Raw genomic sequence first — 15,805 nt, forward strand, 5'->3', positions numbered from 1 at the left:
TATGATAAAGTCATAGTCTGGGGAACCAGGTCCGGACCTGGGCTCTATAGCCCTTACTACAGCTACAGGTGTTCATTTAATGGAGATGATAGACGCTGCAATTTTTCCTGTAATTTGTTTGAACTTCTGAGTTGTGACAGTTCGAAGTGTAGCAAGAGTGGATTTGTCATGCTGGTGATGAAAGCAAAATATGAAAATAGATCGATCTCATCATGCTCCCACGTGGCAAATTCCCAAATAATCCAACAAAAGAGAAGACAACAAAAAGAATGTTAACGATAAATAAATCTAATATGACACATAGGCATGAAAGATAAGCATATAACTTATCTCAGAACTTTTGATCAAGTGGAGAATCCAACCAAGAACAAAAGATGAAAGAGTGGTTTTTTCAGAGGCCGTATCTGCTCCTTACACAGCGCCCCTCACACCGACCTCCTAGCATTGGTCGTACATCGAGAATATTTCTCGTATTTATATTTATTATTCATGGGAGAGGTTTCCAATGCAAGGGTGAACTTTTTATATTTCCATTATGGGAGATTATCTAAAACTCACCATGATTTTCAGCATTTCTCTTAAACTCACCACAACTTTTCAAAATGTCTAAAACTCACCATGTCGCTAACTTGACGTTAAAAAGACTAACGGGTGTTAATGTATTACCATTTTAACCTTCATAGAAAAATATAAAATATATACAAAATAAATTAACATGTGTTAATATATTGCCATTATAGTATTTAGACATGAAAAAAAGAGGAAAAAGTTCAAAAAATATTTTCAAATATAAAATACATAAAAACATAGAAATTATAAAAAATTATAGAAGTTGCAAAAAAAATATTTTCAAATTATAGAAACTATAGAAATTGAAAAACAAAATCAAAAAATAAAATTTGTAGAAAAAACACCAAAAATTATAGAAAAATACAGAAATTGCAAATAAATAACAAAAAATACAGGAAAATTTATAGATTGTAGAAAATAGAAAATGTAAAAAAACAGAAATTATAAAAAATATTGAAAATTATAACAAAACACTAAAAATGCAAAAAAAAAAAACAACAAAAATTGAGAACTGAAAAGACCATTTTTCCCCTGGCTCGCCATTCAAGGGTAATTTGGTCATAAAAATTATTATTTATGCTGATATGAATACCTCTATTAAGAATCATTAGGGTGCACTAACCGAAGGTGAGTTTTGAAAAATAAAAATTTAGTGAAATGGTGAATTTTAGACATTTTGAAAAGTTGTGGTGAGTTTAAGGAAAAGGTTAAAAACTTATGGTGAGTTATATAGACTTTCACGTCCATTATTCATCCTTGGTTAAGAAAGCTCCTGCTAGCTTCGTTTTCAAACTTATCCATGGTTTCTCCTTTTTTTATCCATTTTGGGCTGGTGTCTGGTGAGTTGACTGCCAGCTGCCGTCTGTTGACTTTTCTTCGATCATGCTCGTTGCTCGGTAGTTTCTGAAGCCTTTCTGGATTCTGGGTTCTCTTAAAACCTCTCAAGCTGTTTTCTGGGGAGGTACTGAGGAGAAGAGTTTCCTGAATTTGCCTGGGAAGATAAAAAGGTGAGGTTTTTCTTTAAATCTGTTCTCTTCAAATTTGCATTTGGCAGGTCTGAGAATGAGTTTTCTGGGATTGGGGTTGTCCAAAATATGGAATACGTAATCTCTTATTATATAATCTAAGATCGGGCTGGTAAACAATAAAACGAATTTCATTTGAAAAGTAGAGTTTTTTATTAATTCTTACAATTTTTGTAGAACGTGGTTTCTGAAGAAAAACTTTAAAAAGAAGGTTTTTTTTTTTTTCCTCAGAGAAGTAGGAGGCTATTTCTATTTGATCTTAAAATGATTCCTTGACATTCTAATGTGATTCATGGAATGGAAATTGAGTTAGTGAAGGAGGTGTGTTTTCCTCAGAAAAGCCAGTATACATTTTGTAGGTAATTTTGAAGGTACATAGTTTATTCACTGGTAATTAAGAGGACAATCTCTTTTGATCTTCACTTAAGTCACCGAATTTTAGCAAATAAGGGTAGTTCTAGATAATGCTTTGCTTCTTAGGTCTTGATTTTCCTTGTTTCATGGTTCTGAGGTTCTCTCCTTTTCAACCTTTGGATGTGCAGAGGGGAAATTGGTGTTCTAGTTTTTTCTGTTCTTGGGGGGCCTATGAAGTGTTTCTATTTTATTAGTGGAGAGAGGAAAGATGAACCGAGGACTACAAAGTCCATATCAGTTCGGTCTTCTACTTCCACTGATCGTGAGGCGAGGAGATCTGGGTCCGAGTTCAATTCAGAGAACATCTCAGAAATGAGCAGTGAATCAATGGGGAGGCCCACGTTCCCAAGTTTGTCTCAGAGGTCAAACAATCTCAAGGTGTTTACATTCTCAGAGCTAAAGACAGCCACAAAGAATTTCAGCCTCTCCCTTATGGTTGGGGAGGGTGGGTTTGGATGTGTCTATAGGGGTGTGATCAAGAACTCTGAAGAGCCAAATGTCAGACTTGACGTTGCTGTCAAACAGCTGAGCAGGAGAGGATTGCAGGCAAGATTTCTTCCTGATTTTCTTAATTTTAGTGCTCTAAATAATTTAAAATATGCATTTCTATCTAATGTAGATAGTACTTAACTACTGCCTCTTCAGGAAGCTACTATTATCAATTAAACTTCGAAAAAAAAAGATGGGGCTGATTCCAAATAGTTGATTGAGATTAATGTGGTTTGGGGGGATCATGGTAGATGTAATTGGTGAAGGGTGCAATGGAAGTGCAACCACAGAGTGGGTTTAAGTTGCTGTGGATCAGTATTGGTAGCACAGCTTCCAATCCTTGAAGATCCTCAGGTAGCCGGTAACTGCTTTTATTAAGTATATATACTCAAAAGGATAGGAGGTTTCTACCAAAAAAAAAGGATAGGAGGTTGAATACCAAAGGACAGGAGACTGGTGGGCTGAGGATTTTGGACCCACCAAATTGCAGGTCTGATACGAGGGTTCTGGGTTAAATAACAAAGGGCTGATCTTAATTCTTAATTTGCTGGAGTTTGTCTCAACCCTATGCGCCACGATAATATAATTTTACCATTAATTATTAAGATTTCTTGAAATTGTTTAATTATTATCTGACCTCTTGTCAATCAGGGGCACAAGCAATGGGTGACGGAAGTAAATGTCCTTGGAGTGGTTGAACATCCAAACCTTGTCAAGCTAATAGGCTATTGTGCTGAGGATGATGAAAGGGGGATCCAGAGGCTTCTAGTCTATGAATATATGCCAAATAGAAGTGTTGAAGACCATTTATCATCTCACTCAACAGCACCTCTTCCATGGGCCGTGAGACTGAGAATAGCACAGGATGCTGCTCGTGGCTTGGCATATCTCCATGAAGAAATGGATTTTCAGGTATTCAAATTTGTTCTACCTGGCATGTTTTATTAAATTTGATTTGCTCATGTCATAATAAATTTTTCTTTAAAGTTTAAACATATCTTACACAGTCTAGGATGGAAATCTATCATTTTATGTCTGACCTAGGAATTCTCTTAGGCCAAACTCAATGTGGCTGGGTTCAGATAATCCAACCAACCACATTCTTATTGGTGGTTAAAAAATGTTGGTTAATGGGTTGCAAGGGAAGGCCAATAGATTGGTAAGATTACAATTGCCAAATAATGTATTTTTTGGTAATAGTTGTCTCAGGATATTGTTGTTGTGGGTATTATTGCAAGTTTTAGTCAGGCTTCCTTGTCCTAGCCTCTAGTTGCCTTTTGGGAGAAGTTTCCTATAGGAAATGGATTGTTGTAAAGGCCAATTGTTTTACAGAGAGAGAGGGAGAGACTGTGTCCTGTGTTAGTGAGATAGAATGGGCGTACATGATTCATGGACTAGGTCCCCATATATATTTGTCTTATCATATTTATTTTCCTTGACAATAGAACACAAATTGGTCTCACTCTCATGAATGTAGGCATTTTGTCCAACTACACTGAGTCATCTTTTTTCTTCTTTTTATTTTCTGGTTATTGTTTTCTACTCGGTTTTTCAAGAAATTCATCAAACTAAATGCTGATAGAGGAGAATCTTAGGTAGTACAGCTCAATCCCACCCACCCCCCAACACACACACACACACACACAGACAAGAAGGGGAGTCCTTGCTCAGCCTTTTTACTCATTTTACCATCTGCATTCTCATTATCTGCAATTAGGGGCCATTGCTTGGTATAATAGTAAAATTTCAGGCTGACAAGTACGAGAATGTGGGATCAAGTCTGAAAACAGCCACTTTGTGCCCAAAAAAATGCCAAAAGTAAGCTCTGTATCCATTCCACATCCCTCAAGACCCCAGGTATATAACTAGGACCAACATTGGGTAATAGCCTTTATTCTTGTTATCTGCAATTAAAATGCATTGAATTTGTTCGAGGCGTAGTCCTCAGAAGCATAAGCACTTCCCGCATGCACCACAGAGTGTTTTAGGGGTGCCTCACCTGGAGGCGTGCCTCCAGGCATACACCTCCCACACCTTTTAAAACATTGACTGTAGTTACATGCATGCATGAAAATTTGATGACATCATCAAACAAACATGGATGTTGGAAGTGTCACTCAAGTCATCTTTTCTGTGTAAGTGGGATTGGAATTTGTTTTAATGGTTTGTGTTGAAGTTTGACCTGCCATAGAATTCTGTCTTGTTCGTTGACTGTAGAGTAAAGTAGACAGCAAGAAGTAGGAGAGGAAAGAAGAAAAGAGAGAAAGGCTGGTTCGAATTAGGGAAAAAAGTTAATCCCTTGATTCGGCCAGACCTATTATTATATTATTGACTTATTGAAAAAGACTTGAGTGCCCTTCTTTAAGTAAGAGGCACTCGAACTAACATAACAGTACACATCAGCATTCTCAACAAGTACAAAGACTGAAATACCCCTTCACTAACACCACTAACACTCCCCCTCAAGCTGGTGAGTATATATCATATAATCCCAGCTTGTTACATATGTAGTCCACTCTCCCCCGACTCAAGCCTTTTGTAAACAAGTCTGCCCACTGGTTTCCCGTACTAACATATGCAGTTTCTATCACCCCATTCAGCACCTTCTCTCTCACAAAATGACAGTCAACTTCGATGTGCTTGGTTCTTTCATGAAACACTGGATTGGAAGAGATATGAACCGCTGCCTGATTGTCACAGTAGAGCTTCATTGGAGTACTGATGTCATATCCTATCTCCTGTAGAAGGTTCCTCAGCCACACTAGTTCACAAGCAGTATGTGCCATGGCCCTATATTCCGCTTCTGCACTGCTTCTTGCCACAACTGTTTGCTTCTTACTTTTCCATGTTACCAGGTTACCCCCCAGAAAGGTGCAATAGCCTGTGGTAGATCGTCTATCAGACATAGAACCTGCCCAATCAGCATCGGTGTATCCTTCTACTACCAGTTTTCCACCACTTCTGTACAGCAAACCACGACCAGGAGCTCCTTTCAGATACCTCACAATCCTTAGCACTGCATTCCAATGTGGGACCAAAGGTTTCTGCATGAACTGACTCACCACACTAACCGCAAATGAAATATCTGGCCGAGTAATGGTTAGATAGTTTAGTTTGCCTACAAGTCGTCGGTATCTGTCAGGCTCTTCAAACACTTCACCTATATCACTGCTCAGCCTCGTATTTGTTTCCATAGGTGTCTCAGCCGGTTTAGTACCCAACAATCCTGTTTCTTCCAGTAAATCAAGCACATATTTCCTCTGGCACAAATTAATGCCATGCTTAGATCTTGCTACCTCTATGCCCAAAAAGTATTTCAACTTGCCAAGGTCCTTTGTCTGAAAGTGTTCCTGTAGGAATGCCTTCAATCTGTCAATGCCCATTTTATCATTCCCAGTCACAACGATATCATCCACATACACCACCAATATTATTTTACCTGCCGAAGAGTCAAGACTGAAGACAGAGTGATCAACTTGGCACTGTTTCAGACCAAACTTCTTGACCACCTCACTGAACCTACCAAACCATGCTCGAGGGGACTGTTTAAGTCCATAAATAGCCTTCTTAAGTCTACATACCTTACCATCCTCCCCCTGAGCAACCAACCCAGGTGGTTGCTCCATGTAGACCTCCTCGAGCAAATCCCCATGCAAAAAGGCATTTTTGATATCGAGCTGATGGAGAGGCCAACCAGACATAGCTGCAAGGGAGATGACGACACGAACTGATCCTATCTTAGCAACCGGGGAGAACGTCTCCGTGTAGTCAATGCCATAGGTTTGGGAGTACCCTTTGGCAACCAGCCGCGCCTTCAGGCGCTCAACACGACCATCTGGCAAGTACTTAACACTATACACCCACTTACAACCGACAGCCTGCTTCCCAGGAGGAAGAGCGGTGAGATCCCAAGTGTGATTATGATGCAAAGCAGAGAGCTCTTCTTCCATAGCACGGCACCACTCTGGAGAGGTAAGGGCTTCCTGGACATCCTTAGGAACAACCACGGAGGATAACAAAGATATGAACTGGCGATGGGAAGCGGAGAGGTGGGTAAGTGAAACAAAATTGGAAATAGGGTGAAGGGTGCAAGTACGCTTACCTTTCCGTAAGGCAATAGGAAGATCTAGGTCGGAGGCTGGTGTCGAAGCTGGAGCTGGATCTGTCGACGGTGATGAAGCTGGAGGAGCTGCAGCCGGTACACGTGGGCGATGTGTATACACGTGACGGATGGGTGGACGGTCAACCAATGGTGGCACCGGAGGCAAGGACGTAGGCATGACTGGAACCAAAGGAGGTGGATCAGCCACAGGAAGAGGAAGAGGAGGTGGTGATGTGGGGGAAGCAGCAGCACCGGACCCCACGAAGAACGGAGTAGACTCAAAGAATGTAACATCAGCACATACCAAGGAACGACGAGAACTAGGATGATAACACTTGTACCCTTTCTGAGTTCGGGAATAACCAAGGAAGATACACTTCAGGGAACGTGCATCTAACTTGTCAGTCCCGGGACTCAGATTATGAACGAAGCAGACACACCCAAATACCCGAGGAGAAAGCGGAAACGGAGACATGTTGGGGAATAAGACACTAAAAGGAGAACGACCATCAAGGATAGACGTGGGCATCCGATTAATTAAGAAACAAGAGGTGAGCATTGCATCGCTCCAAAAAGTTTTGGGAACATTCATGTGGTGCATGAGGGAGCGTGCCGTTTCTACAAGATGGCGGTTCTTTCTCTCAGCAACCCCATTTTGTTGCGGAGTATAGGTACATGAAGTTTGGTGTATAATCCCATGGTGGTCCAAGTATTCTCGAAAAGATGAGGACAAGTATTCACGACCATTATCAGAACGGAAAATTTTGATGTGAACACCAAATTGATTGCGGATCTCAGCATAAAATTTCTGGAAGATGGAAAATAATTCACTTCTTTCTTTCATTAAATAGAGCCACGTCATTCTTGAACAGTCATCAACAAAAATAACAAAATATCGGTATCCATTATATGACATCACTTTATAAGGACCCCAAACATCTGAATGAATTAAAGAAAAAAGACTCGACACACGGTTATCGACCCTAGAACGAAAGGGAACACGATGGTGTTTCCCAAATTGACAAGACTCACAATCTAAAACAGAAAGTTGACTCAATGAAGGGACTAAGGACTGCAACACTTTCAGCGAAGGATGACCAAATCTACAGTGCCACTGGAGAGGAGAAATGGATGACTGAAGAGCCGTTGACGTTCGTCCACCACCATCAAGATAATACAGTCCACCGGCTTCATGCCCTCCACCAATCTTCATCCCCGTCTTGAGATCCTGAAAAACACACATAGAAGGGTAAAAAGTGATGGAGCACTTAAGTGACTTGGTCAGCTTACTAACAGACATAAGATTAAATGGAAGCTTAGGTACATATAAAACAGAGGATAGGGATACAGGGTCTAGGTCAACATTACCAACACCACAGATAGATGACGTGGAGCCATTAGCAAGGGTAACAGATTGTGATGTTGAGCAATGAGTGAGAGATGAAAACACACCTGGAGTTCCCGTCATGTGATCGGAGGCTCCAGAGTCAATAATCCAGGGGTTGGGTGTGGATGCCAAACAAGCCATACCTGAGTGTGCAAAGGAAGCTGTGTTCTGCTGCGACTTGGATTGAACAAACCTCTCATACTCATCACGAGGAACACTCACCATCTCCTTGCCTGGACCATCTGAGGGAGTAGAAGGCATCGGGTCAGCTGACCGTTTCTCCTGTGTAGGGCTGAAACTGGTGTCACTAGTCATGGCATGGTTGGCCCACGTCGAGGGAGGACCATGTAAGTCATAGCAGTAGTTAATGGTATGTCCATCCAAACCACAGTGAGTACACTTCCGTGGACCCGAGCCACGTCCTCTACCACGAGCTCCCCCTGAATCTCTGCCTCCAGTACGACCACCACCACGGATGTGTGTAGATCCACCACTACCACTCCTGCCAGGCTGGGTTCCTCGAGTCCCACTTCTGCCACCTCGGCCTCTTGACACTGCAAATGCTGATTTATCGGAGACATTAGAGTCCATAGATCCAATGGAAGCCCTCCGAAGACGAGCAAACACCTCCTCTAAAGATGGAAGAGCAGATCCCCCTAGTATCTGGGCTCGTACTGGTTCATACTCAGACTTCAGCCCCACCAGAAACCGTGTTACATCAAGCTGCTCTCGCTGTTGCTGTTGAACTTTGACATCTGAAGTGAGAGGATGATAGACATTTAACTCATTACGGATATTCCTCACATTGGCATAGTACTCCTCAAGGCTCTGATTTCCCTGTTGCAGATTGAAGTAATCCTGATACAGTTGATATACCCTAGTGGTATTATCCTGACCTGAATACAGTTTCTTGGCATGATCCCACACCTCTTTGGCTGTGTCAAGAAACATGAAGTTCACACTGATTTTGGGTTCCATACTGTTCCACAACCATGTAATGATCTGTGCATCTTCCTGTTCCCAGTCTTCATACTCCTGAGAATTAGCGGGGGGTTTCTCCTCTCTTATATGCTTCACTTTCTTCTTCGCCTTCAGAAAAACCTCTACAGACTTGGCCCAAGGGACATAATTCTCTCCATTCAGTTTAATGGAGGTCATTTGGACATTCAGGTAGTCAGTAGATATCATGACACTAGGTTTACTATCACTGTTATCTGCCATTGCCGAACTCCCTTAATTCTGAGCACTGAATTAGGAGCACTACACACTGCACACTACACACAGACACTTCATCGAAATCTGCACACTGATTTCAACAGCTGAGAACTGCAACACCACAAACCCTACTCACCGAAGTCTGTACACTGATTTCAGCAGTATTAAATGTTGAAAACTACAACACCACAACCCCTACTCACCGAGGTCTACACACTGATTTCAGCGATATCAAAAGCTGAAAACCACACTTGTAACACCACCAACATTAATCCACAACTATAGGAAGCTTCACCATTAAGTAGACACTATTGCCATTCGAATCACACACAAACCAGAATAAACCCTAGCATAAACCCTAGCATACTGCAATCTGAGAACCCATCATGCGAACTGTACTACACCTCTCATGTATTCCATAACAAAAAAAATATATAAAAAAAAACTTTACCTCATCGCCTGAAGGCCAACCATACGAAGGGCTGAGACACCACTGCACCACACGTACCAGCCCTAACTAGGGCTTAGAAACCACAGCAACCAATCACCAACGACACAATCGGAGGCATAGAGACCTCCTAGGGAAGAGGGCGATCACTCCTTTTCAGCCCTTTTCCCAGTCTCCAACTCACAACTGAGAACCCCAAGTGAAACCCTAATTCGAATGCGCAGAAGGCAGAATTCTAGCAAGTCTGATTTGGTGAACCTAGCTCTGATACCATGTTGAAGTTTGACCTGCCATAGAATTCTGTCTTGTTCGTTGACTGTAGAGTAAAGTAGACAGCAAGAAGTAGGAGAGGAAAGAAGAAAAGAGAGAAGAGAGAAAAGAGAGAAAGGCTGGTTCGAATTAGGGAAAAAAGTTAATCCCTTGATTCGGCCAGACCTATTATTATATTATTGACTTATTGAAAAAGACTTGAGTGCCCTTCTTTAAGTAAGAGGCACTCGAACTAACATAACAGTACACATCAGCATTCTCAACAAGTACAAAGACTGAAATACCCCTTCACTAACACCACTAACAGTTTGCATTGAACATGGTTGTTTCTACAGAAAAGTGATGCTTTGGAGTAGTTTCTGATCACATGACATGCAGCCTAATACTCCAGTTACTGTGCTAAAGATTATCTTGGTGGGTGCTTCATATATAATAAAATAATAATGACATCTTCTTTATTACTTGAAACAGATCATCTTCAGGGATTTTAAATCCTCAAATATTCTCTTGGATGAACAATGGAATGCAAAGCTTTCAGACTTTGGTTTGGCCAGGCAGGGTCCTTCAGAAGGATTAACTCACATCTCAACAGCGGTATGTCTCCAAAAATTAGGAATGTATTTTCTTCAAATAAATATCTATCATATATGTACTCAATACAATATAATTTACCACTACACAGCATAAGGTAATACTATCAAGTTTGACTAAAAAGTCAACTAAACCACATATAGTGGATTTTTAACCAACTTTAAAATTTAAATGGAAAGTAAACTCAATAGGGTTCTAAATTGGTTTTAAATAACCTAAATAAATTGAAGGTGTCAGATAGCTTACTGGTAGGGTCTCTGGTTGACTGTACTATTGAATGGTGCCTCCACCCAGGGTTTGGGGTGGGATGGAGGTTGGGAGAAGGCTACCCCCTATTGTGTAGCCCATTTGCCTAACCCCAGGAAAAAAAAAACTATTTTCCAGAAAAGATTCATACATAAGATTTGAATTGGAATGATTGGGATTTTAAAATTTAAATACTGTGATCTGAGAGAATCCTGATGTTCTCCTGTTTTATCTGAAAACAGGTAGTGGGAACCATTGGATATGCGGCTCCTGAATACATCCAAACTGGCCGCCTGACAGCCAAGAGTGATGTCTGGAGCTATGGGGTCTTCCTGTATGAGCTCATAACAGGTAGGAAACCACTTGACAGAAACCGTCCCAAGAGTGAACAGAAACTCTTGGAATGGGTGAGGCCACACCTGTCAGACATGAAGAAATTTAAACTGATTTTGGACCCAAGACTTGAAGGAAATTATTCTCTGAAGTCTGCCCAGAGGCTTGCAGCTGTAGCTAATCGGTGCTTGGTGCGGCAGCCAAAGGCACGTCCCAAGATGAGTGAGGTGTTGGAGATTGTGAAAAAACTTGTGGAGTCAACAGAGATGGGTCCAGAATCGTCCATGAAGATGTTGGCTCCTGGAGATACTTCTGAAGAACAGAAAATGGAAGGGTCCAACTTGAAGAGAAGGGTTGTGGACTCAAGAGTAGGAGAACGTGGATGGTCAGCTTGGCAGATGTGGACACCTAAGCTCATAAGAACATGCTGAAAGAAGAGGGGTGTGCTAGTTTTTCTTGGTATGTAGGTGAAGAGGCTAATGTGAGTGTAAGAAGGCTTATTTGGTTCTCTGCCACAAATGTTGGCAATGGATGTTACTCACACTGCAACAATCTACATATTGTGCAAGGAAGCATGCAGAGAATGGCTAATGTTAGTTCAAGTAACAGATGTAAAACAAACAGGTGCCTCAATTGGGCACATGCCACTGGTTTTTGGGTCTTCCTGTATGGCTACTGCTCACAGTATTTTATTTATGTACATATGGCTGATGAGGATGTCATTTGAACTATAGGAAAGTAACCAGTTGTAATTAACTAGTAAGCTTGATAACATACTTCCAAATACCTTTTGCATGATCTACAGGAAGTCTCCATGAGCATTTTAGACCTGGATGGCAGGCGTCTAGTAGGAAATGTAGTCACAGAAGGTTTCTTTTGACTGTCTAAAATGAAGTATTAATTGCATGACTGGTTTACTGTCTCTCAGAGGCACCCAATAAAAAGTTTTCCTCCAAATTCCAATACAACAGTCTGTAACATGTTTCTGTTTTTAATTGGTTATATACAACAATAAATCATAGGGTCATGATTTTCCACTGGTGATAGTGTCTATTTCGTAGCTTTTAGACTGGTTATATACAGAAATTACAGTTTTAACTGGGGATGTAGCTTTTATACAACCAAGTAATGGTCCAGAGCTCATGCAAATACAGTGTGGGCAGTAAGGCACACTTGCAATGTGATGGTTGCACATTGATTGTTGCTTAGTGTGCTAACTACTAGTTCTGGACTCCTGAATATAGACCTGACCATTGGCCTTTTTTTCCCAACAAATCGACTGCTCTCAGATTCGTTCTGTGTTCTCACATTTCTCACATTTGTCAATGTTAACAGATCATGAAATGGAATCCATTTTGCCATCATTTTCCGGGTCAGCAATTTAACCGTAGAGGTTGAATGGGTTGGCCCGTGATATCACGAGTAAAACAATAAAAACATAAAATACTTAGAAATATTATCAAGTGGAAACCAATGTGAATTTTAATATATGCAAATGCAGAGTTTTTCTCAAGTCTTGTATCACTTGTATGAATGTCCTAAAAAAAAGCTAATATGACTCAAATATATAAGGGGATAGGATTGAGAGAGAGAGATCGGAGATCGGCTTCGGTCAGGGCAAACCCATGCTCACACCATCCAAACAGCCTCTTGCAACCTTGCATCAGGAATATCTTCCCATGAAATAAATCATATGAGTAGGGAGATATTCCCAATGCAAGGCTGTAAAGGCTGCTCGAACGGTTGTTGCCCTGACGGAAGCCGAGAGAGAGAGGGACGTCCAGGGGACAGTAGACTGATGTATTCAAAAGTGTTACAATTTCAATGTTTTGTTTTCAGATTTTGTATTTACCAAAAAAAATATTAGAAATATAACCCTTTGTACTTTCATTTGCAACAAGGATCCCCTCTACAATTATTACCCCTTAAACCTTTTTTTAATGAAAAATTACCTCATAAACTTTCACTTTGTGACAAATACCTTTGTCCGTCAGAGTTCAATCAATTATCTTTGAACAAGGATTCTTATTTAGCTATTAAAAATTTTTAAAAATCTTCAAACTACCTTTTTTTTTCTATTTATTTGAATGGCTTATGATTTTGATTAGCTTTCTAAATATAATATTGAAGTCCTCTCAATTGCTCTAATAGATAATTGTAAATTTCTGGCTTGATTCAATATTCAAATGAAATGGTAGAGATTTCTCTTTTTGATAGATATAAATCTAAGGTTACATTTGTTTTTTCATAATTTATTAGAGAAAATGAGTGGATAATTTTTATATTTTAGATGAAGAGAGATATTTATGTCATTGAAATGGAACAAGAATTTAAAGAAACTTGTTTTTCTATGTTGGTGAAATGATTCTTATCATTATTATTATTTTAGTTGGTTTCATTTAGAGAAAATGGAGGTATTTTTGGGTCAAATAGAGCTTAAGAAAAAAAAAAGGTGGATAAAAGAAAACAAAGAAATTTAAGGTGAAATTGTCACTATGTAGGGGGGGGTCTTTGTGGCAAATGAAAGGTTAGGAGTAGACCTATCCATGGGCCAGGCTCAGGCCTAGCTTTTGCCAAAATTTGAATGGGCCCAGCTTGAAGCCCGAGCCCAACATTGTGTAAAGTTAGGTCTAAAGCCCAGCCCGTGAACAGGTCTAGTTAGGAGTAATTGTCACTAAGTCCATAGTTAGGGGGGATAATAATAATAATAATAACAATAATAATAATAAATAAAATATAAAATTATAGAAAATATTATATATAATGTTTTTATTTTTTATATAATAATAGTTAATTATTATAATTCTTAATTTTAATTATCCAATAAATATATATATATATATATATTATTTTTATAAAACATTTTTTCTCAAGTCGAGCTCGAGCCGAGCCAAGCTTGAGCTTACGAGTTTTTTACTCGAGCCGAGCTCGAGCTCAAGGTTCTAGCTCAAATTGAACTCGAGCTTGTACTACCTTGGCAAGCCGAGCTCAAGCCTTGTACCATTTGACTCGGCTCAGCTTGAATCCACCCTTACCTAAAAAAGAATGATATTGTTGATCTATGAAATACAAATTGCTTCATAGAACCGCTACTTGGGTCAAAGAGTTTGGCCACTTGGGTCAATGACATTTTTAAAACATTAATATGATTTATTGCTTTCTTCTACAAATGTTTGATGAGATTGGAGCAAGGTTTAACTGAACGCTTTAACTGTTTAGCAAAGCAGGCTGTGGAACCAAATGATAATGTTCCACACCAGTAATAAAATACATGGGGCCCATGATTTTATTACTGACATGGAACCTGATGATTATTGGTTCCACAGTCCGCTCAACGGTCAAAGCGTTCAGCTAATCCAAATTCAATGTTAATGGCCCGCGTGATCAAATCTTGATTTATTTAATTGACATATTTATAGTATTTATACTATATAATTATATATATATATATATATATATATATATTGTAAATTCAGAAAATAAAACTGAAAAATAGAAAAACTGAAATAAACTAGTCAGCTAGTTAATTGATTGATTTTGATTTCAAAAAATTTGATAGACTGGTTTGACTTATAAAAAAGACCCACGGTTTGATTAACCAAACTGTGAACACCCTAGTGGTTGTGTATGTGATCCTCAAAGAGGATCTGATTTTTTTGGTAAATGTAGAGGATCTGATGTTTAAATCGTTTAAAAGGAGGTGGTCGATACATCTTGAAGGTGTAAATCGGGCCATGCCACTTGCGGCCCAGCATGATGGTTCATGGCTCGACACAATTGTATGGGCCATACCCAGCTTGGGGTTTTAGGTCCATACAATTAATTGGGTCAGACCGGCACGACACGACCGAGCAGGCTGTGCCAGCATGGCCCAGCGCGCGGCCCGACCCAACACAGCCGAACGCGACTTATATATATATTATAATAAAATAAATATATAATATGTTTATATATATAATATTATATAAATTATAATTATATAATAATATATAGTATATAATATATTAATAAAATAAACAATTTCTTTCAATTTTATTATACTATTTTATTTAATTATTGTGTATATAAACAATTGTATACATCAAAATTCATATAAAATAAAAAATTTAAGATCTTTTTTCAATTATTTTTAAATAAATAGCTTTGGCCCGGTCCACAACCCAGCCTAGCCTAAGGCTTGGCCTACAGACCAACCTGGCCCATGGCACGACACGACATGACACGGGACCACACGGGCTTAGGCTGTGGGCCAACCCCCCAAAATATCCTAGAAGAGGGAGGTATGGCTTGAGACAACTCGCAAGCTAGCATGATACGACATCACAACCTGTTTTACAGCTCTAAATCTGATCTAATTATAGCATTGGCTAAAAATGCTTTCATTGAATCATCATTGATCATTCTATCGAGGAGGTGTTTGGCAGTGTTGCATTGCCATTGTATTTTAGGCTCAGTTTGGAAGGAGTATAAATACAAATATGTAGAGTGCAAAAATCTTAAATTTAGTATTATTTTGTATGTATTTATACTTTACATATTTGTATTTGTACTCTTTCCGAGCTAAGCCTTAATTCTTAGGTTGATCAATATAAAAGAGATTCTCTTCATTTTAAATATTTGAAAAACATTTTGAATTGATAAACACCTTAATTGGCTCCCCACAGAGCACACCTTCACTTCCCACATCCCACCATACCAAATTTCCTACTTTCTTT

At 39.4% G+C, this 15,805-nt stretch overlaps 1 protein-coding gene across 2 annotated transcripts; it reads left to right on the forward strand.

Annotated features, from left to right (window-relative positions):
• Positions 1-1,333: 1,333 nt before the first annotated feature.
• LOC104595070 (serine/threonine-protein kinase PCRK1-like) lies at positions 1,334-11,890 on the forward strand. 2 transcript variants are annotated; one of them, XM_010255641.3, is made up of 5 exons: positions 1,334-1,577; positions 2,138-2,555; positions 3,150-3,410; positions 10,392-10,514; positions 11,000-11,890. In XM_010255641.3, exons 2-5 carry the CDS (start codon positions 2,181-2,183, stop codon positions 11,519-11,521), a joined length of 1,281 nt encoding a protein of 426 aa, XP_010253943.1. In that variant the 5' UTR covers positions 1,334-1,577; positions 2,138-2,180; the 3' UTR covers positions 11,522-11,890. The 2 variants fall into 2 exon arrangements, with proteins under 2 accessions (XP_010253943.1, XP_088753055.1); XM_088896929.1 differs by lacking the exon at positions 1,334-1,577 and adding an exon at positions 1,943-1,966.
• The last annotated feature ends 3,915 nt before the right edge of the window (positions 11,891-15,805 follow it).

Source organism: Nelumbo nucifera, chromosome 2, assembly GCF_055504915.1.
Source record: "Nelumbo nucifera cultivar China Antique chromosome 2, China Antique-T2T, whole genome shotgun sequence".
Taxonomy (NCBI): Eukaryota; Viridiplantae; Streptophyta; class Magnoliopsida; order Proteales; family Nelumbonaceae; genus Nelumbo; species Nelumbo nucifera.

Excerpts from the sequence above, each read along its gene's own strand:
- LOC104595070 (XM_010255641.3), top strand. The coding sequence starts at position 2,181 with ATGAAGTGTTTCTATTTTATTAGTGGAGAGAGGAAAGATGAACCGAGG. Across the intron at positions 2,556-3,149 it reads TGAGCAGGAGAGGATTGCAG|GGGCACAAGCAATGGGTGAC; the intron begins GCAAGATTTCTT and ends CTTGTCAATCAG. Across the intron at positions 3,411-10,391 it reads ATGAAGAAATGGATTTTCAG|ATCATCTTCAGGGATTTTAA; the intron begins GTATTCAAATTT and ends TACTTGAAACAG.